Source organism: Puntigrus tetrazona, chromosome 14 (assembly GCF_018831695.1).
Source record: "Puntigrus tetrazona isolate hp1 chromosome 14, ASM1883169v1, whole genome shotgun sequence".
Classification (NCBI taxonomy): Eukaryota; Metazoa; Chordata; class Actinopteri; order Cypriniformes; family Cyprinidae; genus Puntigrus; species Puntigrus tetrazona.
In genome coordinates, this window is record NC_056712.1 from 888,570 (window position 1) to 914,343 (window position 25,774).

Here is a 25,774-nt window from a genome sequence, read left to right on the forward strand (position 1 = left end):
AAACCTGGAATTTGAGGGTGCGAAAAACATAAATATTGAGGAAAAACTGCCTTTAATGTTGTCTAAACGTAATCAAAAATTACACTTTTATATATTTACAGTAGGACATTTTCAAAATATCATCATGGCATATGATCTTTACTTAGTATCCTAATGATTTTGAGACACATAATGCATTGTAGACTATTAGTACAAATATACCTGTGCTACTTATGGCTGGTTTCATGCCCCAAAATTTAAAAAAAAATTTAAATGTATGCAGCAAAAATATGTTACATAGCCTAAATCGGCGGGTTGTTTTTAAACCAATCAACGACCTGGAATAGTGAACGCATAGTAACAGTTTATTATTATTTTTTGTTATTTAATTAATTATGATATTTAATTATTACTACACATTTTTACGTACATTAGCAATATTATTATTTCTATTGATAATAACTGGCGGCCCCCCTGCAATACCGTTGCGGCCCACTGGGGGGCCGCGGCCCACAGGTTGAAAACCACTGCATTATATGATAATGAGGACTACAGGTTAATTCCATGGAAGTATATTCAAAAACAATATATAAATTCAAATACAACACTGCTGGAGAAAAACGCACACATTCATCTAGTGTTGTGTGACTCCCTTATAAATGTGAATGCTAAGTAGAATGCTTACCATTAAGAAAAGAAGCTGTAAAGGTAAGAAAAGACAACAATCCCCAGAATCACACAGCATAGCATGATCATCATTTTCTTCTACAGAGAGAAAGACGCAGATGTACGAGACAGTAAAGACATAAAAAAGGAGTTTAAAAAAAAGCACATAAAATCAATTAATGCCACTAAATTCTCACAGCATATCACACAATAAAATCGTGCACAAGAGGAATAAAAGAAAAGGAAAGGTTTAGGTTTAAGGCCTGTGTGTGATTAAGAAATCATGCACTCACTTACCTTCAGGTGTAGAGCACATTCATAAAATAATCCAAACAAGAAGTTCTTCTCTGCTTCCTGAAAACATGATTCTGCTTTTTGCACAAAGAATACGCGGACAGATCACAAACCTGCGGATATCACCTCGGTCACTCAGCTGAGCCTAAACCTGCCCTGCCAGCTTCTTACTGAGGCCTTTTAACTTCCTCTGTCAGTCAGGAAAAGATAGTTCAAGGCCAAGCTAATTATGAATGCTTATACTGTCAACAATATTAAAAAAACTACAGTACAGTGTCATGAAATGACTTGCCACCGAACAGTGTGTGGAATAAGACTGATGATGCACAGATACTGACGCAGTATGCTTCCAGGAGAATTGCAATCGCAAGAAAATCATACGTCACATGACACCAAAAACATCTGGAGTTAGACGATACAAATAAAATGAGTGTCTTTAAATCAGAGGCTGCATTTTAAGACCGGGATGGATCTTAAAACAGAGGTGTGTTAAAAGTTGCCTTCAAAATGCACCCTTCGTTTCCTAGTCAATGAAGGTTTACAAATAATGAATCATTAATTTATTTTGAGAGAGAGAGAAAGAGACAGAGACAGAGAGAGAGAGAAATAGACAGACAGAGAGAGACAGACAGAGAGAGAGAGACAGAGAGAGAGAGAGAGAGAGAGAGAGAGAGAGAGAGAGAGAGAGAGAGAGAGAGAGAGAGAGAGAGAGAGAGAGAGAGAGAGAGAGAGAGAGAGAGAGAGAGAGAGAGAGAGAGAGAGAGAGAGAGAGAGAGAGAGAGAGAGAGAGAGAGAGAGAGAGAGAGAGAGAGAGAGAGAGAGAGAGAGAGAGAGAGAGACAGAGAGAGAGAGAGAGAGAGAGAGAGAGAGAGAGAGAGAGAGAGAGAGAGAGAGAGAGAGAGAGAGAGAGAGAGAGAGAGAGAGAGAGAGAGAGAGAGAGAGAGAGAGAGAGAGAGAGAGAGAGAGAGAGAGAGAGAGAGAGAGAGAGAGAGAGAGAGAGAGAGAGAGAGAGAGAGAGAGAGAGAGAGAGAGAGAGAGAGAGAGAGAGAGAGAGAGAGAGAGACAGAGAGAGAGAGAGAGAGAGAGAGAGAGAGAGAGAGAGAGAGAGAGAGAGAGAGAGAGAGAGAGAGAGAGAGACAGAGAGAGAGAGAGAGAGAGAGAGAGAGAGAGAGAGAGAGAGAGAGAGAGAGAGAGAGAGAGAGAGAGAGAGAGAGAGAGAGAGAGAGAGAGAGAGAGAGAGAGAGAGAGAGAGAGAGAGAGAGAGAGAGAGAGAGAGAGAGAGAGAGAGACAGAGAGAGAGAGAGAGAGAGAGAGAGAGAGAGAGAGAGACAGAGAGAGAGACAGAGAGAGAGAGAGAGAGAGAGAGAGAGAGAGAGAGAGAGAGAGAGAGAGAGAGAGAGAGAGAGAGAGAGAGACAGAGACAGAGAGAGACAGAGACAGAGAGAGACAGACAGAGAGAGAGAGAGACAGACAGAGAGACAGAGACAGACAGAGACAGAGAGAGAGAGAGAGAGAGAGAGAGAGAGAGAGAGAGAGAGAGAGAAAGAGAGAGACAGAGAGAGAGAGAGAGAGAGAGAGACAACACCTGATATCAGTCAAAAAAACAAAAACACACACAAAACACTTTAAATTGGTTTAAATATAGATGTGATTTTAAAATTAGTTGATCCACTTTATTATCTATGTAAATGGACCAAGATAAACATATTTAGACAAGTTGTGAGATCTATAAAAGTTTTTTTTAAACTCTAATATATTTACAGAAATTAAATATTGTTTGGACCACATAGTTCAAACTGAGGTAAAATTCTAAACAAAGCTTCTTCATAATAATTTAATTATGATTAATCCATTTTTTGACAGATAACAATATTGTTCTTGGCACATGATGCACAACAGTGCTTGGAGTGTGCCGTGGTTCAAAGAAATCTGTGAAACCGTTTTGCACAGATCTTCAGTGTTAAAATCATTTTACCATAAAAAGTATTGCCAACATGTTTTCAGTCATAATTTATTACAAGCCACAATGGAACTAAGTGATACTTATAATTTACTACTAACTAAAATTCAGGTCCACAAATTCTAAACTTACTATGAGTTTTAGGTTTGTTTTATATATATATATATATATATATATATATATATATATATATATATATATATATATATATATATATATATATATATATATATATATATATATGATTGGGAAGTAATAGTGTAACAGTTGAACCCACACTGCGTTGATTGCTACAAATATATTAATATTATTTATTATAATTATATAAACTAATGACAGTTAGTCTGTATAATGAATCCCACCCATTCACTTTTCAAATATTAACAAAATACTTAGAAAACATATAATGTAATTTATTTCTTTGGTTAATTCCCATACAGACTTTCGTCACATTATAAAAATACACATGTGGATTTCTTCCATTCTGAGTCTCTGAGCCCTTTTGATCAAGAACAGGCCGGTAGCTCATCCAGCAGATGTAGCCATGGATGTGTCTTATAAAAACACAATACGATTAAAAAAAAAAAAAGGTTACCTTTCCCTTGTGAGTCTCATAAAATTCCCTTAATCTGTGCTCATGGATTTAAAATGTGCTTCCTTCAAACGCCATTCCTGGCATGTAGTAGAAGTTCCTTAAACATTTCCCATCACATCCTTACAAAAACAACAACTACAAAAAAAAAAACAATCTGTTTCCTGGACCATCGCTACGGTTCCAGCAGAGGAGATACCCATTGGTTTGTGCTGATGAAGGGAGGGGCCACAGGTGCAGGGGCCGGGGCTTTCATTTTGACTCGCTTCCGAGGAAACACGGGGAGGATGGAAAGGAGAGGAAATGATGATCTGTAATGGCGAAGTGTTCATGAGCAGCCGCAGAGGTCATCATAGGACCTGTGTGAGGATGATGATGATGATGATGACGAGCACCACGGCACCGATCACACCAAGTATGATCATCTTCTACAAGAGACGAAACAAAACACGATCCGTTAATCCAGCGGCAATCGTCTGAAGCCTTCGACCCTTCACCACCAAAACACACTGAGAGAACTAAAATGCACAGAGAACACAGAAACTGAACTCCACACCCAAACCAAAGGATGGTCAGGACATCCCAAAGCATGCTTTACATCCACGAGCAAGGCTACAGAGAAGCAGGGGTGTGCGATATTGGCAAATAATAATATCTTGATGTTTTAATAACGTTAATTAGACATCATTTTGGTGAGAGTGTTATTGTTCTGGTATCTTGATGAATGCCGTGGACATATTCTATGTGGTGAGTTCACGCTGATTGAAGTAAATGTTTTCCAATAAGTTTTCTACAGTTTATGGGTTTTAACCTTTGTTAAGTGCCTTTTGAATACTGAAATTATTTAAATAATACAAGATACTCTGAATGTGAAATTTAAACCGCCAGTAGGTGGCAGTAAGTCACTAAATAAGCGAGTCATCACGATTGAACCGAATCATTTAAACGAATGATTCATTCAGAATCGAAAACGCGGTCTCTTAATTAATTAATCCCTTTTTTGAGCTGCTGTAATAATCCACTATCATTTGCAATCGGGCACTTTTCATGTGAAATTGATTAATCAGGCTATATGAAGTGATATAAATAATGTCTTAAATTTGTAATCAAGGTATTTCATCAGACTGATTCGTCCAGTGACAGCGCATGCGCACTAGTCTAGACTTCGTAACGCATGCGTGCGCTCTCTAAAAGTGTTTTGAATGTTTGTTTGTTTTTCTTTTTGCAAATTATTCAATGTCAAACACATCATTAAAACAACAATTACGATATTATCGCAGACTAATATATATATATATATCACACACCCCTAGAGAAGAGCAGCTAAAATCCCGGCTCCATGTCTACACAACATCACACACCCACACCATTGTCAGAACACTACAGGTTCCTCTGAAATTTACTCACCAGAGCCTTTATCTCAGACCTACAGATAAACCCACTATTAAAGCAATAACTGCCAAAACCGTCAAAACCACAGACACTATAATAATAGTTTTCTGTGAAGAAACACACACAAACACGTCAGTTAGCATCTACTTTAACATTTGAGCAACAAGTCAACAGCTCACTCAGATATAAAGACACTTGCATCCTGTCCGGTACGAAGCATGGTGTTTCACGGAAAGATATTCATATTCATTTTCTTGCATTCATGGAAAAAGACAGGAGTTAGTTCACCCAAAAATTGTCTTTGGACTCCAAAAATATTGTTGTAGCTTACAGTTGAACTAATGATGTCTTTACTACATTTCTGGGTCTTGAACGTGTCAGTTGTGTTGCTGTCTGTGGAGGGTCATAAAGCTTCAGATGATGATTAAAAGGTCTTATGAGGCAGAATAATTAATCACAGAATTATACCCTTAATGTCTAGAAATCATTGACGATTCCAAAACTATATTCACATTTAAAAAGAAGACAGAGAGGGAGAGAGAAAGAAAGAAAGAAGTTCATAGTGCGCCACTATGGCATGCTCGTCACATTAACAATTTTCAACCCAAATATTTTAATAATATGTCTCTTCATGTATGATACACAAACATCTGTATCTGTCTTGCTTTACGTTCCACGAGCAATAAAGCGTTGTTTAGCCGTGACTTGTTGCAGTTTTGATTAATTGTATTACTTTTCTATTCTTTGTAGCCACTGTTCATGCTTCACTTTTAAATTAAATGTTTATATAATTTTGTGATTCATCACTACGCATTTAAAGGGAAAGTGCACCCAAAAATTCACTTTCTGTATGTCCTTATTCTGTTTCCTCAAATATATATTATATTGTGTTTCACAGATGAAGGTTTGGGTCATACAGGTTTGGAATGACATTAGATGAGTAAATAATGACCGCTCATTTCTGGGTGGAGTGTTCCTTTAAATTTCATACGTACATTTTTTGTACCTGAACAATGACAACAAAGGGAAGTAGTTTCATAGTTTCATAAGTGCTGTTGAACGACTAACATCCAAAATAAAGGTTTCTGTTTACATAATTTAAGTGTGTACTGTATATTTATATACATGTGTGTGTGTGTGTGTGTGTATTTGTATATATATATATATATATATATATATATAATATGAATACATTTAATATACATATATACATATATTTTAAATATATACATGCATGTGTGTATATTTAAATGTACATAAATATACACAGCACACATATATATTAACAAAAACTTATTTTGGATTGCGATTAATAGTTTGACAGCACTATTTCAAAACACATGCACATGTTTTCTGTGATTTTATCTGTATAAAACAGCAAAATTGTTACAGACCCCTAACTTCATGAAAAGAGGTGTCAAATAAACCTATGCTAGCTTTCTCTTGCACCAAAAGAAGCCGTTTTTCCTCACCTTTTTTAACAGTACAGCTTTGGTAAAACGTTTCCTTCTCAGCTGTGTTTTGTTGCCATTATTATATCACGAACACGTGTGGCTTAACATTGTTTTTTTTTTTCATCACCCGAGATACTCTGAAATCCTGTAATGGGAAGTTTCAGGGCGTATCAGGATTAGTAATAAATCACCGGGTTAGTTTGTGCGCGTGTGACGTCAGCGGGTTCGGACACGGTAAGGAGAGGCAGGGCGGGAAGGAGGGGGGCGGGGCCTGATATTCATCATCAACTCACACGTCGGGCCTCCTGCTGATATTTAGCGGCTTTTTTAGTGTCGGCAACGGCCCGCTCCACAAAACCCACTGACTGGTCCATGTTGCTCTCGATCCTGTCAATCATACCGCCCTACAACGGATTTCGGGCGAAGAAGAAAGGAGGAAAAAGAAAGGAGAGAGAGAGAGAGAGAGAGAGAGAGAGAGAGAGAGAGAGAGAGAGAGAGAGAGAGAGAGAGAGAGACAGAGAGAGACAGAGAGAGATGGGGGGCAAAAGCAGAAGAGAAAAGAGAGAGCAGAAGCTACATTGACTGTTACGGTGAAGTCCGTACCTTCCGGGCTTTACTCCGATACCTGACTGCTTTCTTGGTTTCAGTCTTTGCCGCTTCAACGTGATCGACTGCTTTACCTACATTCACCTCAATGTTATCAACCATGTTGCCCTGAAACATGGGAAAAATATGGGAAAATAAAGTTAAACATGAAAAACGGTTATCTTTACGTCTAAAATAAAATCTAAAAATACACCCAGGTGCACCATGCACACACACACACACACACAGAGATGGGGCAGGCTGGGGCTAGTTGTCACACAATTGGTCTTAAAGTGGTAGTCAACCAAAAAGTTTTTATTTGTTTCAACAATAGGTTGTTCAAAACCTGTATGAGTTTTGTTTTTCTTTCTGTGAAACATAAAAGAAGGTATTCTGAAGAATGTTTGTAACCGAACAGATAACGGTGAGGAAAAAAACCCACTATGGAAGTCTAACCCTAACAAGTCTATGGCGTATGTGTTTATCTGGCACAGGCGGACAGTATCTAAGTACACTGAGTACGGCACTGAAGTACTCTTTTTGAGTATCTGTACTTTGCGTGAGCCTTATTATTTTGGGAACGAATGGCTTTAACTTCACGACATTTGAAAGACAAATATTGTACTTTTCACTCCACTGCACTTCTTTCAACGTCCTTGAAATAGAAAGTTGTTACTATGTAAAAGCTTCGAAATAAATGTTCTTTTATTCTCCAAAATGACTACACGAAGTGATTTTCCCAGCATTTTTTGAACACTGACCAGCTGCAAATGTGATACTTCTTTACAATGATTCAGTAATAAAGTTAATATTGTGGTATATGGACACACACACTATTGTATGATTTTGCTAAATTGTGTATGTGAGAATATTACCTATAAAGCCGCAGAAGGTGTGTCCCATAGGTTTATAACATTGTAAAAGCTCTGGTGTATTAAGCAGGTGTATGTATATTGTAAGTTGCTTCAGAGATAATGCAAGTATTTCATACAACAAGAAATTTACATTCTGTACTTCTGACTAGATGTTTCTGTACTTTGACTAAAGTAACGGGGTTGTGTATTTTGTGTATAAAACAACTTATCTGCAACATTAGAAAGAAAGATATACAGGTTTAATATACAGACATACACATACATCTGTATATACACATTGAGATTTGATTTTTAAACCAAACCCACACTGATTCAGTAAAAGAAAAGTGAAAAATAGCTCCAGTCTGCCTTTTTCAGTGTTGACAGTGTAGAACATTGACTAGAATTAATTTACTAAAGAAATGCTAGTAGCTTACCTTTCAGTTTTTCTCCATAGCAAGCAGTTAATAAGCAAAATAATGGTGGATTGGTCAATAATTTATCAGAACTCTTTAGGTTGTGTTGAATTAGCTCTGATCCAAAACTTGAAACTGAACACTAAGTCTGCACAGACAGAAACTAAACAGAAAATTAACTTCTTTTTTTTTTAATTTGAACTAAAGTACAAATAAGTGATTTGAACCCAGTTAAACAAACAAACAAACAAACATATACACACATATATATGATATATATGCAATGATGCATCAAATTTATCAAAAGTGATTTATAAGCAATTCATTTGTTGATTTTTTTGAATTACGCTTTAAAATATATTTTGTTATTTAATTTTTTTTTAATAATTGTAATAACATTTTAAAATACTACTATTTCTACCATTGTACCAAAAAGAAATACAAGTATATCTAAATTTTAAAACATCATCTGGTTGTGCAGCTCACTCGGTTTTTGGAAAAGAGCAAATTTATTACATTTCTTCTAAATCAAGGTGAAGTTGTGATGGGTGCATAGAGTTTGTGACCAAATAATGTACGTGAATGAAAGGAAAACAGTCAGAGAGGGAAATAAAAAGGGCATGCAAAAGAGAGCACTCACATTGGAGAGAAAGGGCTGATGGGAAGTCAGTCCAACCAGCTGCATACAGCTTTGCAGCCCACAGGACAAGTTTGAACAAAGAGGAAGAGAGACAAGGATGCTATAGAGAGAGAGACAGAGAGAGAGAGAGAGAGAGAGAGAGAGAGAGAGAGAGAGAGAGAGAGAGAGAGAGAGAGAGAGAGAGAGAGAGAGAGAGAGAGAGAGAGAGAGAGACAGAGAGACAGAGAGAGAGAGAGAGAGAGAGAGAGAGAGAGAGAGAGAGAGAGAGAGAGAGAGAGAGAGAGAGAGAGAGACAGAGAGAGAGAGAGAGAGAGAGAGAGAGAGAGAGAGAGAGACAGAGAGAGAGAGAGAGAGAGAGAGAGAGAGAGAGAGAGAGAGAGAGAGAGAGAGAGAGAGAGAGAGAGAGAGAGAGAGAGAGAGAGAGAGAGAGAGAGAGAGAGAGAGAGAGAGAGAGAGAGAGAGAGAGAGAGAGAGAGAGAGAGAGAGAGAGAGAGAGAGAGAGAGAGAGAGAGAGAGAGAGACAGAGAGAGAGAGAGAGAGAGAGAGAGAGAGAGAGAGAGAGAGAGAGAGAGAGAGAGAGAGAGAGAGAGAGAGAGAGAGAGAGAGACAGAGACAGAGAGAGAGAGAGAGAGAGAGAGAGAGAGAGAGAGAGAGAGAGAGAGAGAGAGAGAGAGAGAGAGAGAGAGAGAGAGAGAGAGAGAGAGAGAGAGAGAGAGAGAGAGAGAGAGAGAGAGAGAGAGAGAGAGAGAGAGAGAGAGAGAGAGAGAGAGAGAGAGAGAGAGAGAGAGAGAGAGAGAGAGAGAGAGAGAGAGAGAGAGAGAGAGAGAGAGAGAGAGAGAGAGAGAGAGAGAGAGAGAGAGAGAGAGAGAGAGAGAGAGAGAGAGAGAGAGAGAGAGAGAGAGAGAGAGAGAGAGAGAGAGAGAGAGAGAGAGAGAGAGAGAGAGAGAGAGAGAGAGAGAGAGAGAGAGAGAGAGAGAGAGAGAGAGAGAGAGAGAGAGAGAGAGAGAGAGAGAGAGAGAGACAGAGAGAGAGAGAGAGAGAGAGAGAGAGAGAGAGAGAGAGAGAGAGAGAGACAGAGAGAGAGACAGAGAGAGAGAGAGAGAGAGAGAGAGAGAGAGAGAGAGAGAGAGAGACAGAGAGAGAGAGAGAGAGAGAGAGAGAGAGAGAGAGAGAGAGAGAGAGAGAGAGAGAGAGAGAGAGAGAGAGAGAGAGAGAGAGAGAGAGAGAGAGAGAGAGAGAGAGAGAGAGAGAGACAGAGAGAGAGACAGAGAGAGAGACAGAGAAACACTGAGAGAGAGAGAGAGAGAGAGAGAGAAAGGGAAATGCATGACAATGAGGTGGAAGTCAGAAAACACTGACAGTATGAAAAGATGGAGAAAATGATGGACAAACAGTTGAGTGATGTACCTGGCTCTCCACCAGCATGGCGATGTCCACAAACATGTCATGCAGCTCCTTTATGCTGCTCTCCAGACGCACAATGTCTTTGTGACGCGCTTCAATCTCACTCAGAGCTTGTTTGGAGATTCCCGAATCCACAATCTGCAAAACAAACGGCCAGCGTGAATATCCACACTCAACAAAGATTTGAAGAGTGTGGGGAGTTGTGCTCAGTTCGCTCACAGGATCTAGCAGACAGACTAGATCTTGTGGTCTTGGTTTTGAGACTGATGGGGCCCTGAGTCTTATTATTTGAAGTCTCGATAGGGTCTAAGTCAAAGGTCTCAGATCCAAAACCAAATGAACTCGTTACACTGATTAGTGATTAGTACAAGCGTGGTCATATAAATTTACACTAACTGACACGGCTACATTTAAAATTGAAGTTAAGTGCTGGGCGTCTGGTCAGAGGAGAACTGGCCCCAATGGAGTCTGGTTTCTCCCAAGGTTGTTTTTTCTCCATTCTGTATGGATGGGGTTTTGGTTTCTTGTCGCTGTCTCCTCTGTCTTGCTTTGTTGGGGACTCTAGTGATTATTGTCGAATTGATTACAGAGAGACCGTCACTGCATTCAATAACAAATTGTTCAATCTCGTCATTATACATCCCTATCATTGTATTCTTCTACTTTATACTGTTCAGTGCTTTGATACAACCGGTGTTGTTAAAAGCGCTATATAAATACAAGTGATTGATTGATTGATAAATAGTAAAAAAAATTTACTACAGTGAAATAGTATAGTAAATGTTTTTTACTATAGTGGTTCATTTCTGTATCAAAATAATTTCAAACTGTACATTCGACAGGTATCAAATATGACAAAAAAGACTTTCCATGAGAAGACAAGCGCTGATGCTGCAGGTTAATGAAGAAAATGTATTTACTATTAAAATGTACATTAAAAAGGGAAATATTATTTACATGAACATTTCAGCAGGTCCAAAATAATTCATGTTAACGTAGAGAATACGGTTGTTGTTTTATGTAGCAATAATGTGCATTCTTATGAAAAACTGTATGTAGGTGCGTTGAATGCCAACCCCAAGCTCCCGAGTCGTAATAAGTCGAAGGTGGAAGTGGTTGTGCAAGTACTCCATTACTACTAGCCAACACCTCAGAGAGGGGACATTACGTTAAAAGCAACATGCTGCATCGTTACTTAGCCATTTCTAATACAAAATAGTAACCACTGGCACTACATTTGACTTCATATGAAAAGTAATGTTATTTGCATAACATTTGCATTATACAGTGTGTAGGTGGGCTTCTTCTCTACTGCTGTGAAGGCGCCAAAAGGTGCTTTGAAGTAGCATTTATGCTATAAGATGAGGGTGTATCTACAAAGCAAGCACAATCAATAAACAATATTGCTTCCCGTGACGATTCATATATCAGCCAGTGTACATATTTTAATACAGCTAATATGGTGCATTAGAGGTGGACATTATGACCAAAACCTTATTTTGTGCCACTTTAAATAAAAAAAAAAATCCTTTATTGACAGGAAGATGTATTATTATTTTGATAATTAACAAAAAATAATAACATTTCGGAATACCGACAACGTTAAGAGTTGAAATGCATTTTGTGAATAATAATAATTATTTTTTAATTTAATTCCTTATATACGAGCGTGTACTGTTGTACTGAGTGTGTATATTTATTATATTTATTATAATTTATTTGTATATTTCTTATGTATATATAAATACAAACATGTATGTCTATTTAATAAAAAGATTGTTTTATATATATATATATATAAAATATACACACACACATGTAGGTTAAACAGTTGTTGAAGGGGTTAAATAAAATAATTAAGATGTTGATTTGTAGTTGTTTTATTGCATTTTTTTAAAGAATTTTCAGTCATCTTGAGGCTCTCTGATTGACAACCAAAAAAAGGTAAAAAGCCGTCACTGGGGCCCTAATATTAGTACTTTAAAATGTGTATATTATCAGTGTACATGAAAGGCTACAGCTACACTGAAAGCCTTGTCCCTCTGTTTTGGAGTGCTGTTTTAGATCACAGATCTCTTGCACTGCCTATGGGAGCAGGTTACGAGGAAGGGGAAGGTTTTGAATTGGTCTGACTCCCGCTCCGTCACACACACACACACACACACACACACGTATTCATTACCCCCGCTGTAAAAACGGCTGCATTTCCTCCCTCCAGCATCTCCTCCAGCTCTTCATCGGTTGTGGCTTTACCAGCTAGAGCGAGAAGCAGAACAAACAAAAGTCAAAAGGCAGAAAAGGGGAATAGCAGCTCAGTGTCAGTTTGACACGGTTCAACCACAAGCTTGAGAAAGAAACGTGTTTTACGCAGCGCACTGTTTGATAAGAGCCGTCTCAGTTCAGTGAGGAGCGAGTGCGCGGGTCACACTTACTGATCTCTAATTGTCTCTGAATGCGACCTTTGCTTTTCTCTCTGAAGTCCACCTGAGCTTCATTGTATTTGGTCATCACATCGACAAACTTCCTGGAAAGTACGGCGTGCTGGCAGGACAACACGAGAGCAGAGTTAATAGAGCGTGTGTATTTGTGTGTGTTACGTCAGAGGGATGTTGACTCACCTGTGATTTGCGTATTCTAATGTCGGCCGATACTCTTTCCACTTCTTCTGTCTCGAGATTCCTTTCGATGGCTATACACACACAGTGTTAGGTTATTATAGTTATATATATACATATATACATATATATATACACATATATATATATAAATAAATAAATAAAAAAAAAAATATATATATATATACACATATATATATACATATATATATATATATACACATATATATACATATATATATATATATATACACATATATATACATATATATATATATATATATACACATATATATACATATATATATATATATATATACATATATATATACATATATATATACATATATATATACATATATATACATATATATATATACACATATATATACATATATATATATATATATATAAATAAATATAAAATATATATATATATATATATATATATATATAAACACACACACACACACACACACACACACACACACATATATACAAATACATACATACATACATACATACACATATAAACCCATACACACACATACACACACACTTTTGATGCTAAAATAACCTCAGAGAGAGAGTAAACATTGATCTGAAGGTGGATAAATGGCTGACTTTATTCTGGGTCACATGTGTTTGAAAAGCCAAACCTAGTTCTTTGTGACCTATTTTTATTAGCTAACGAGAAAAGCACAAGGCAGGGCAGCATACGTGTAAAGACACCAGCAGGGCATGTATGCACGTAAATACTCTTACTCTTCAGTTTGTTACGGGCATTGTTGGCCATTTTCTTGATATCGTTGGTAAGCGACTCCAGATCATCCTGCGTTTCTGTTCGCAGAGAAAAAAACAGAAGTTAAAGCAGGTGTATAACAATGGAGAGGTGAAAAGGAGACTGATCGCTGGTTTGTGTGGGTTTTGTTGTTGTTAAACACTCCCAAAGGAATATTATATTGCTAAACGGAGTTGGGTTTCACGTACGCTATCGGTCAAAATTTGGGTTCAGAATTTTTCATTAAAAGAGGTCTCTTATGAAAAAAAAAAAAAAAAAAACAGCACAACTTACTGCACATCTCACATCTCCTATAACTGACAACAACAAAAATACAAACAAAATGTTCTATAATATTTATGTCTGCCATGGGTTTAATATGATAGTTTGTATAAAAACTAGTGCTGTCAAATGATTAATCGCATCCAAAATGAAAGTTTTAGTTTACATGAATCTGTACTGTGTAATTTATTTTCTTTTATATATATATATATATATAAATATACACGCACACACTAACGCATTCATTTATGTTGTTATTTATTAAATATTTTTAGATATAATACAAAATATAATGTATAATAATAATATAAGTATCTAAATCTATATACACATTATGATGTTAAAAATATATACTGTATGTGTCTGTATTTATATCTACAAAATAAATAAGCAAACACAGTACACATACATGGTATGTAAATAATTTTTTTTATTTTGGATGTGATTAATCAAACCAGTGTCACTACCCAGCCCCTAGATCTCTTTTTATTTATTTTTTTTATTTAACATTTCAAAATTCAACTTGATAACATTCAGCATTAGGCATGCTTTTATCGTGTTTCAAGTAATTTATCGTCTATGAAAATGATTGTATTAAGTAGCTTCTTCTAGTTTTCTTGCTGATATTTAGTGGCAGTTTACCAGGAAGTGACGATTTTTCTTCTCTTTGGCTCGTTGGATGGAAACGGTGCTTTTTCGCAAAACGTTTTATGTGATATTCGAATTTAGCGCATAAATTAAATTTGCAACTTTGCATAGAAACCCGGCTATAGTTTCAGGTATTACCAGTGAGCATATTAGTTCCTGTGTACTTTAAACATATAACTCAAAACACACTAATCATAATAATAATAATAAAAAAGGTTTCACGCAGGTTTTCTTTGTTTAATTTTTAAGATGCATTTTACGTCGATTTAGTATTTCCATCATAGCTATGTTTAGTTACTTTCATTTCCATGGCTTTTAGTTTGTTTCTCATCGCCTTCCTGTTTCCTTTGTCTAGCTTCCTGCCATTCATCGGTTTCGATGCACACTCATTAGTTTTCTGTTCATTGTTGGCTATCGTTTTGTACACAAACAGTAATACTAATAAGTTGTCAAGTGTTACTGTAATGCGTTAACACTACCAACATCACTACAGCAAATCAATCAAGTTCTACAGACCTCAGAGTCTATTTCATGGGCTACTACCAGACGTGAAAAACAATGCTGAACTGGGTCAAAGAGCCCACAATAAGTGCGCGTGTCTTACTCTGGTCAGATGTTGGTGCGGAAAGAATAACGGAGTAAAGTTTCTTCACTTCGGCCACATTCTCGTCAATCTTATCGATGCTGTTCCTGATGTCTTCGATCTGATACAAACAAATGAAGGTCACTTAAAAAGCTCGAAAACCACAGTGGCACGCATTCAGAATGCTGCTGAACATGCCTGGGAGAAGAACTCGTCCATAAAGGCAGCGTTGTCCACGGCGATCTCCACATCTTCATCATCGTGATCGCACGTCTGAAACATAAAACAGAAGAAGGGCTTCACGGTTCTTGTGGATTGCTGATTATTACACTGTAAAAAAAAAATAAAAATCCATCAACTGTACACTGATAAGCACCGAAAGCAGATAAGAAAGTCACGTGATGAACCAAAGCATTTAAATATCAACATATATAGAAGGTGCTCGGTGTCATTTACGGGATTTCCCTGTACGTTTTACAGGAGTTTACCATTAGCGATTTAACAGGTTTTTACCGGAGCATTTTCCTGTTAAAAATCCCTCATTTTTTACAGTGTACCATAAATGCATTAAGTAGAGCTGGCCTAAATAGGATGGAAACGGACCACAAACGGAGGCTGTGAAGCAATATGCTGATGAGGAGATACGAAAATTTCATGTTAAAGAAATAAGGAAATAAGATTAGTGTTTTTAATGATCTCATCTTTCTATACACCCATGTATTGTTATTACGACTGGTAAGTGATTCACTAATTCACTGTCTATGCACAATGAGCACTACATTACAATTTACTACACACATTTAGAAAGATATTTAAAGGGGTAGTTCACCCAAAAACATATTCTCTCATCATTTAAGTCCAAGCCTGTACGAGTTTCTTTTTTCTGTTGACCACAAAACCTTAAGTAGCACGCTATATTAGTAGCAACAGCCACAATTATCAAATAATTATCCTTATTTTTCTTTTATACCAAAAATTATTAGGAAATTAAGTAAAAATCATGTTCCATTAAAATATTTTTGTAAATTCCCTACAGACTTTCTCAATATTTTGATTTTTTTTGCACCCTCAGATTCAAATGTTGTCCTATCCTAACAAATCATACATCAGTGGAAATCTTATTTATTCAGCTTTCAGATTATATATCAATCTCAATCTGGAAAAATGGACACTTATGACCGGTTTTGTGTTCCAGGCTCACCTGTATGTAACCATGCAGCTGCTGGTAGCCACTGACTTCCATACGATTTTATTTATTTATTTTTTACCATAAAAGTCAATGGGAACCAACAACCGACTGGATACTCACACCCTTCAAAATATTTTTAAATGATGTCAAAATGATCTTTTCCTATTAAATTAGCGCTAATATTGCATATCTCCAAAAAAAAAAACAAATTTACGGGTAGCCTAATTTCCAGGAGAGTGTATTTCTAAGCCAATGAGAATAACTGGTCAACAGAGAACTTGTTGAGGTAGTGTTGTGGAAATTTTATTTCTTTTGTTTTTTTACTCTCGATATAAAAAAAGACTGCAAGAGAGGTTTGGACTAAAGGTAATAGCAGGCAGAGCCTAGTTATAACAACATACGACCTTCAGGGTCTGCTATACCATAAGGAGGATGGTGACCCTGGGGAGGTCAACCATACTGGGAAGGTATCTTTAAAAAAAAGGCAATCCATGATACTTTTTCCCTATCTCCGACCCATGTGTGGAAAAGTACTGCTGTTAAGAATGTTATCCTTGAGGCCAGGACCGCCCTTGTCTTCTTAGTCACACTCTGCAGCAAACTGTGTGTTTCTGTACGACCGTCTGACATTCTTGCAAGAATAAAATCCTTAAAGATCATTTATTGAGTTTGTCTTTACCTTTAAGAGCTGTTTTTTAAATTTGTCACGACAGTAGATAACTTTTTACTTCGAGCACACTAAACCGGCAGAAGTTCTACTAACTTAAACTTGAGGCAACTGTTTGCCGCCATTTTTTTATGTTTGCAAACTTAAATATCATCAGTAAGCACCAGGTGTACAGCCTAGGGGTCAGAAAATAAAATGTCCTGACATGCGTTTATTCCAAGCATGAGCAGCTGATCTCACCAGATGAGGAACCAAGCCATTCCCTTCAAGACACAAGCTAAGTCTTGAGTCAAATCGACTAACTCTTTCTGTTTATCAAGCATTCGAATGAAGGTGTTTCTCTTTGGGCTATTATTAAACTGAAAAAAAACCTTTCCTATAAAACTAACACCTATGTAATGCTTAAATATTAGAAAAAAAAGAACATCTGCATCGGCTCAGGCTTTTAGACATGAACACTTACCATACGATCCTAAACAGCGGTAACAATTTTTTCATACTGCAGTGCATGATGGTAGTTTTTTTACTATGGAGTTACCCAGCATGCACTGCAGCATGAAGCACTTTTTGGTCACCGTTGTTGAGACTCACATGCTGCTTCTTGATGTCTTTGTAATTTAACGTAACCATAAAAGCAACTCTCCACTCGCATGCTTTATTTCCAGAAGATTGATTATTCGAAACCTAGGCGTATAAATGAAATAAAAAGTTACTTTGGATGTACTGAAGCCAACGCCTTATGATTATTTCGTCATATAAAAGCAGCTAACAGCTGCTCACTACACAGCACTGATCTCAACAGGCTCTCGAGGCTCAAGAGCCCAACTAAAGCACTGATCTCCATGATGGATCATTTTAACCAATAAAACATCACTGATCAGCTGATCCTCTGTCATTTTCAACAACCGCACAGGTGCTCATCACCATTTAATTAGTCACTTAATTATCTTTGAGGACTTGCTGGTTGCTGTATGATGACTGATTTCGTACAATTAGTAATTAAACTGCATGTTTTCTAATACATGCACGGATGGCCTATTCAAACAGCGCTGCAGGAGCTCGCAGTGTATTGTTAGCCAGGGTTCAAAGTCCAAAATTGCGCTAAAAGTGTTACTCGTCAGCTGCTAGGTAACATTTACATGCATTTTGGAAAAAAGAAAAAAGATAATAATAATAATTATTGTTATTATTATAATTACAACAGCTCTATTCATACATTTATTAAAACACACATAGGGTTCAAATTGGGATCTGTAATATTTTTCAATGTTTTCAAAGAATTATCTTCTGCTCTGCAAGACCGCATTTATTCGTATAGAAAATAAATACATGCCTGATTTAAAAAAGGGGTCTCAAAAATGGCCAAATTTAGTTTTACTGTCATTTTAAGTTCAATTGTGCTTTGTTGGTATAGTTATAAGTATATTTGAAAAAATGTTTAGTGTTAAGCAAATATTTATTAATTGTTTTGTAAAAGGTTTACGTTCTTTATAAAACACATTTTGGCTATTTCGTCTATTCAAAGGTAAAAGAAGAAAAAGGCAAAATACTGGGTAAATGCAAAAAATACAAATGAATGCGTTCGGTATTCAGCCTTTGGTCTTCGGAGCACTCATTCAGTTCGTTCGCCTTCAGCTCTGGCCAAGAACTTTAATTTTGGTGCATCCCTAATACAAAATTGACGGAAACAGTCAAATTATGGTTTCAAAACAGGACAAACATCTGATATGCGGAAACAAATTGCGCATTAATGCAAATGCAGTCTATTAAAGCAACCGGTGTCTAAGATCGCATGCGTAATAATCAAATAGCAATAACGCAGATTTAAAAAAAAAGGAAAAAAGTTATCTGTAAACGATCTTTAAAGCACTTCCAGATACCGAAAGTGCGTTTTCTTTATCACTTTAGTAGCGAAGATGGTACGCAAGAAGAATGGCTCTTACACCAGTTTTTAGTTCATAATTAGGCTGCTTTTTGATAATACATTAACTGAAGACGGCATAAAAGGCCACTTACATCACATGATCTGATTAAAACAACACGAAGCACAACTCAGCATGGCACAGAGATCCTAAACAAGTCCTCACAAAGTGACAAGACAATGCAACATGTCTAAAACAAGGGAATTTCCAGGTCACACCGTGCATGGTCACTAAAGCATATTAATAGTAACTGAACACGTTATCAGTGAATGACATGCTCGCCATCAACATATCGTTCCACCTCTGAGTTTATAGTCTAGGTTTGGGTTCTTTTGTTTAGTTAATGGGTTTTGTTATTAAAGTGCACTTTAAGAACATGGTTCTTACATCCGGTGTTACAGGCCTCTGCTGACGGGGCACACTGTAAGGACTGCTGGATTAGCAACTCTACATTTTAGGCAAATGTAAAGTCTTCTTGAATATAAAACTTGTCTGAAGCGGGATGAAATGCGTTCATGAAGAAGTGATTTTGTGTGGACTTTAGAAACTAAACAACTGCCTGTGTGTCTTGCTTGCTCTTACACGCCAAGCACATAAAGGTGCGTCTTGTGACGTTTTATGAAGAGCATGTGGAGACCAGTGCTGTTTTCCACTTAATAATAGCTTTACTGCCAAATGACATAACAGCAGTTTAACTCTCCGACGCCGTCAGAGAACAGGGACCGGTGCGTGATAGCATTATAACTCAAACACAGGCAGAAGACACGAGGGTTGAAGTCCGAGCGAAATCACACCTTCTTTATGACACCATTTAAGGATTTTTCTGCAGTCATCAAACTTGTGGTTCCGTCACGCCACCACAGAAGAGCCAAACACACAGAGTGAAAACCTGAACACTAAGCACTCATTCAGCATTTCTGGCAGTTCAAATGACACCTTCAAAAATACGCCAGAATTACAAGCCACAAAATACAAGACTGAATTAGGCTATACATTTTAGTCTAGGACTAGTCTTAAGCCTTGTGTGTGAAACAGGGGGTAGATTTAGTCAGTCATATATGCTTCTGTAGAAATATGAAATTAATGTGAGAGGTGTTATACATCTGTCCTTTGATTTAATTTTCAAAACAATGCATCAGTAGTTTTTTTTTCTTTTTTTCATGAGACTAAAAATGTATTTTAAATTTTTTTACAAGGATGCATTAATAATAAAAAAAGAACAACAATAAAAGATAAATGTTATAAATGTTTAAATGTTCAAATAAATGCTGTTTTTTTTTTTTCAGCCTTCCATCATCAAAGGTATATACAACAACACGAAGCAGCACAAATGTTTTTAACTCAGAAATAATCAGAAATGTTTGAGCGGCATATGAGCATGTTTGACTGAATTCAGAAGGATCGAGTGACACTGAAATCTGGAGCAATAATGCTGAAGATTTAGCTTTACCATCATAGAAATTAATATTTACAATTTATGCACTTTTGATTAAATAAACACAGCCTCGGTGAGCAGAAGAGACTTCTTTTAAACACTTCCTGGAAACACTTTCTGATCCCAAACTTTTGAAAAAGTAGGGAAGGATACTTTGGAAATGTAATAGGTTACAGATTACAAGTTACATTATTTGAAATGTATTAAGGGTAACTACTTCAATTACTTCATTAAAGTAATGTAACTGATTACATTTGATTACTTCATGAAAGGTATAATGCTTTTAAATGTTAAACCTTGTTTAACCAATACAGTATCAACACTGATGACTCTCAGACCTTCGAGATCGTTCTTCACTTGTATTAAGATTGCAATAAATACATTTTAAAGCCAAGTCACAAAACCCCCCCCAGGCTTTACCTTCACAGATTTGGAGATCCGAGGCTAAATACATATTTAAAATCATAAGAAGAAATAGCTCAGTTAAGATGCTGTTTTTGGAATCAAATCTTTGCATAGCTACAACAGGAAACACCGGCTTGGAGGAAAACTGTTGATCTGAAAAATAAAGACGTAAACGAAGCCAAATGGGAAATAAATCAGTTATTGAATGAGCATGTGTCTTATTCCGTGTCCTGAACTCTTAAAAAACATATTTTAGAGCAGTTAGTGCAATTTCTCAATCTGTATGTGTGTGAACATTTTTAATCATTAACATTTTCAGCAAGTAACCGTAATTTAACCGCACATCTTTTTTCAGTAATTGCAACTAACTAGCGTTACATTCACTTTGTAATTAAATAAAGTAATTCTGTTGCACGTAACCAGTTACTTTCCAACGCAGTAGACGGTTAAAAACTGCTGCCACGGTTTTCTTGTAGAAATGCTAGATTACTGTAAAAGCTAGACTTTAACATTTTCTGGGATCGGTGTAATACGCTGCAGACATTCTTCATTGTCTTTACTGCTGCTAAGGCATTAGTCAATCTAAATCTGTTCCGTTTATTTGATCATGTTACAGCAAGCGATTAAAACTTGAGCCTTCAACTCAAGATCATCTAGCTTCATTACGATCAATGACGCGCATTGCGCCGCTGTTCGTTATGATGAAAGCATGAGACTGAAGAAACTGTGTGGCAATAAGGAGATCATTGTGATATCTGTGTGTCAGTAAACCGTGTTCGGCTTCATTAATGCAACAGGAGTCGTTCTAAATATAACGCCGTAATCGACGCTTCTCACAATCGGTTAATCTTGGCAGCTGTTGCAGTAAAAACACGGTAGACGTTTCCTTCATTTCATATGCAAAGATGTTAGCCAATGATAGCTGATTCCTATCAGAGGGCTGAAATCAGGGCAGAAAATTATTATTGATATCCAAATATGACCCACTACGATTATAAAAACACCTTTACTATTGGCCATGACATTAAATGAATATATTAAAAGACGCAAACAATTAATTCGTTCCCTAATTATAGTCTCATTGTTTTAGTTAAACCACATCCACAAATTAACAATTTGTTCCCTAGCTTTATAAATGAGCATATTTCATTTTAGTCAAATTGTGGCCAAAAATCAACAGCTAATTCATTCCCTTGTTTTGATTAAATTGAATATATATATGTTTAATGTAGCGTTTCCATGCATGTCGGTTGTAAAACCTGTACTTTGGTGGTTAATTGATAACTGGTCACTTACCACAGTATATTTTTGCAAAACAGCATCAGTTGAGGTCTAACATAATGAAACCTCATGAAAACAAGCACTTACTGAGATTTCGCTATTCCTGTGACAGAATGTAATTTTACCCATCCTGCTGACAAAGACATCGGCTCTCTTTTCAAGTTTATTTGTAGTGTTAACAATGTGTTGCCAACCCAACAGGTTTTTGTGAAGGTCAAAGACACACACACACACACACACACACACACACACACACAAACGCAGTGTGCTGGAAAAGCTGGACTGAGGTAAAGAGATAAGCCTACAAGAGACTTCCTGCTGAGGGAAAACGAGAGAGAGAGAAAGCGTCTAAAGTATAGTGAGTTCAAGTTGACCGCGCGCCTTAAGATTAAAGTCTATAATATGTGTTCCTTTTCACAAGGAAGAACACGAAAACAAATTCACTCTCACACTGCGTTCAGCTGTTTGATGTCCCACAGTTCCTTCAGCGCTCCAAGAAGAGCACCAGTGTGTGTGTGTGTGTGTGTGTATACTGAGCCTTTGACACTCTTATACACACACACAAAGAAGCGGAGAACAGTGCGACCACACCAAGTTAAACATTACAGACAGACGCAGGCACAAAACCCATGTATCGGGAGGTTAGAGAGGAAGACCTTTTACTCTCAGCAGGATTTCCTACAGAACAGAGGATCACACAGACATGGCCCAAGCAACCGATTTTAGTGCTGTTTGCTGAGAAAAGTGTCGCTGATAATATTGCTTATAGTTAAGGTTAAAAGATTTAAACAAACACCTAAACCTACAAAACACACTTTACTGTGTAATTACTATTAAGCTTCATTCAACTCTTCCAGGCCTGCTGTATCTATACTCAAGGAGTGAGAACCAGAAGGGGATAGATACACACACACACACACACACACACACGTGAACACAATTGTTGGTACCCTTAACTGGAGCAGTTTGCTATATTGCGAATGGGCCAAAACATTCATAGAATATTATTATTTTTGTCAGATTAAAGTTATTTCTGCGACCACTGTGAGTTTTTCTTTGATTGACCAAAGGGTACCAACAATTTTGTCCATGTCTGTATATATAATAAAAGCTCTTGATTAACTCTTTCTATTGGCAAAAGTATACTGTCAGCCACGAGAACTGAACCTTAAACACGTTTTGTCAAAAAAAGCTGTTATTGACTACTTTCAAGGCATCGAAAGTTTACCTTTTACTGCTGACCCTTGTTGTTTTTGAACAGAAACCAGTAACTCCATTCGAGCAAATCTGCATGCTGTATTCAGGTCAGGTGACAAGGCTACTTTCACACGCTTCAAAGCAGACTGAAAGTGGGCAAGAACTAATAAACGCTTGTAATATATATATAGACCTTGCATGTATGTTAACCTATTGTTGGGGACTACCAAAACCAAAATATGAACCTTTCATAACCCATAATACGGGCACTTTGACACAAACATTCAAAGATTAAACTACTAAAAGAGGCATACGAAAAAATAACTAGTGAGATTTTGCTGGATGCAAAACAGCACGGAAACACATCTATGACTAACGTAAATAAGGTTCAGCCATAAACACACACGCACAAGTTCCTCTTGGTTGCTCAGCAGCTTCAGGTAACAAAGTCAACAAAAGAAATATTTGACTGAGGCAGAGTCGCCACAGAAACAAAAACCTCACCTCTGACCCTGCCCATAAGATCGGACACCATCTCCAAAACATCGGAGAAAACTCAGCCCTCCCAATCCCTGCCAACGGTACTCTGGTATCGTATCAGGCGGTAATACCATAGTAATACTTTGATAAACCATATTCATATTTCAAGTCTTAAAGTAAAGAAACATGGTGGTACCATGATACACGCCAACAAATGTGCTAGCGTTGAATCTTATGCCTGAAAACATGGTAGATATAAAAAATCTTAGTACCCAAAGTACAGTTGTATTGGGTTGTAAATCAGAAAAACGTTGGAAATGATAGTGAAAAAGGTAGTAAAGTTCTGTATGTCTGATAAACACAGCATGTAATCAAAAACATGGTATTACCACGATACATGCCCACAAATGTGCTAGTATTGGGTTAAGTCAAAAAGAACAGGAAAAAAACTCGATACATTACCAAAAACCATGGTGGTTTGCCTAGTAGCATAGCATACAAAAATAATGCTAGCACTGGGGCATATATATACATATGAAAAACGAAGTCCACAGTGCCATAGCAGTACATTATGTATTACATAAAACGTATAGGTCTGAAAGACATGGTACATATAAAAAAAAGTGTTAGCACTATGGTGCATATACATAAAAACAGGACTTGTGAGGGAAAAAAAAACACATCTGAACATCATGCTAAATGTCCAAAACGCAGCAAAGCAAAACTACGGTTGTTGTTTTTTTTCATTTACTTAATTTATTCACACTTTTTTGGTCAGTGTGGTAACAGAGCGGATGGCGGACCACGGTTATTGTTATTTATCAAAAAGCATTTTAAGAGCCTCCCCCTCCTCCCCCATCCCTCCAGAGGCCCGTGACCCCTCCAGGAGTCAGGTGACCGCATCTAATGGTACTCGCGCTGCCTTTAGTGAGCACTTGTTGGACACTCATCCACCGGGACTCCATCTTAGACGCTTTTGTAACTTTTACACGGGCCCGGTTTCTCTTTGAGACCACGGCCACGGACGCACAAAAGTTACAAAGCGTCCCGTCTCTCGGTGCCGGGTGTGAAGGGGGAGGTTTGAGATGAAATGACATTCCCATACACTTGCGTGAATAACAGCTCGCCTCCGTCGCGTGCAGCAAACGACAAACACAAGCAGACGCTTACCGCCTTTAGTTGCTCCAGTCGGTCCTTCATCTTTCGAGATATCGGTTGGCACTCTCTTAAAGCTAAATAAATAAATAAATAATAAATAGGAGAGAGTCAAACGAAACGGGAAAGTGTGTAGCGTCCGCTCCCGAACTCCTCGTATTCCTGCTCCTCTGAGTCTTGTTATTCCACCAAAGGTCCATGCAATATGGCTGCTCTTCTCCAAACCAGTAGTTTTTTTTTCCTCTAAATCTATCCGCTCAGGGGATTAAAACAACAGTTGTGTTCAGTCTGCTTAATCTGTCTTCCTCCCTCTCCCTCTCTTTTCTCGTTATAATCGCTCTGAAAGAGCTGCTCTCTCACGCATGCTCTCTCTCTCTCTCTATGTCACTCTCTCTCTCTGTCTCTCTCTCTGTGTCTCTCTCTCTGTGTCTCTCTCTCTATGTCTCTCTCTCTCTCTCTCTCCAGGGTCACGCCCCGCGTACACCTGTGTGCGACTCAATCCACATTTATTCCCCGAAATATTTCAAAATATGCCATTTATAAATAATGTAGCAAATACGGTGTTCGCTAAATAGGTTACGTTTCACGCTAAAGAGTGGTGGCGTGGTTAAGATATCGACTGGAGTCCAGTTTTACTGAATAATTTGTTTGGGATATTTCACGCATGCCCTTTTTGAACATCAAATGCCATCGATTCCATTTGTGGCAACTGTTAGATGTTTTAAAATAATATGAAACCCACCTAGCATGAAAAAGAAGCGATTACAACTGTGCAAAATAATAGTGCAATTATTAATGTAATGTAAAAAATGTAATCCCCCCACAGTAGAGACTATTATAATAAAATATGTAATCATTTTCAACTACTAAAATGCATATATTAGAATAATTATTTGAT

General features: G+C 37.3%; 1 protein-coding gene across 6 annotated transcripts; it reads right to left on the reverse strand.

Moving 5' to 3' along the window:
• Window positions 1–3,291: 3,291 nt before the first annotated feature.
• On the reverse strand, window positions 3,292–25,264 carry stx3a (syntaxin 3A). Of its 6 annotated transcripts, none has more exons than XR_006252559.1 (11): window positions 24,892–25,264; window positions 15,344–15,418; window positions 15,167–15,266; window positions 13,617–13,691; window positions 12,855–12,925; window positions 12,669–12,777; window positions 12,419–12,492; window positions 10,240–10,374; window positions 8,833–8,932; window positions 6,941–7,051; window positions 3,292–3,919 (listed from the first exon to the last, which is right to left on the reverse strand). XR_006252559.1 is itself a non-coding variant. In XM_043257755.1 (11 exons), the coding sequence occupies exons 1-10, from the start codon at window positions 24,919–24,921 to the stop codon at window positions 4,907–4,909; spliced, it is 864 nt and encodes a 287-aa protein (XP_043113690.1). In that variant the 5' UTR covers window positions 24,922–25,263; the 3' UTR covers window positions 3,292–3,919; window positions 4,899–4,906. The 6 variants fall into 6 exon arrangements, 2 of the variants coding, with proteins under 2 accessions (XP_043113690.1, XP_043113691.1); XM_043257755.1 differs by lacking the exon at window positions 8,833–8,932 and adding an exon at window positions 4,899–4,990 and having other exon boundaries at window positions 24,892–25,263; XR_006252560.1 differs by lacking the exon at window positions 3,292–3,919 and adding an exon at window positions 4,899–4,990.
• Window positions 25,265–25,774: the final 510 nt, after the last annotated feature.

Excerpts from the sequence above, each read along its gene's own strand:
- stx3a (XM_043257755.1), bottom strand. The coding sequence starts at position 24,921 with ATGAAGGACCGACTGGAGCAACTAAAGGCG. Across the intron at positions 15,419-24,891 it reads GACTGGAGCAACTAAAGGCG|ACGTGCGATCACGATGATGA; the intron begins GTAAGCGTCTGC and ends TTTATGTTTCAG. Across the intron at positions 7,052-10,239 it reads CCATGCTGGTGGAGAGCCAG|GGCAACATGGTTGATAACAT; the intron begins GTACATCACTCA and ends CCCATGTTTCAG.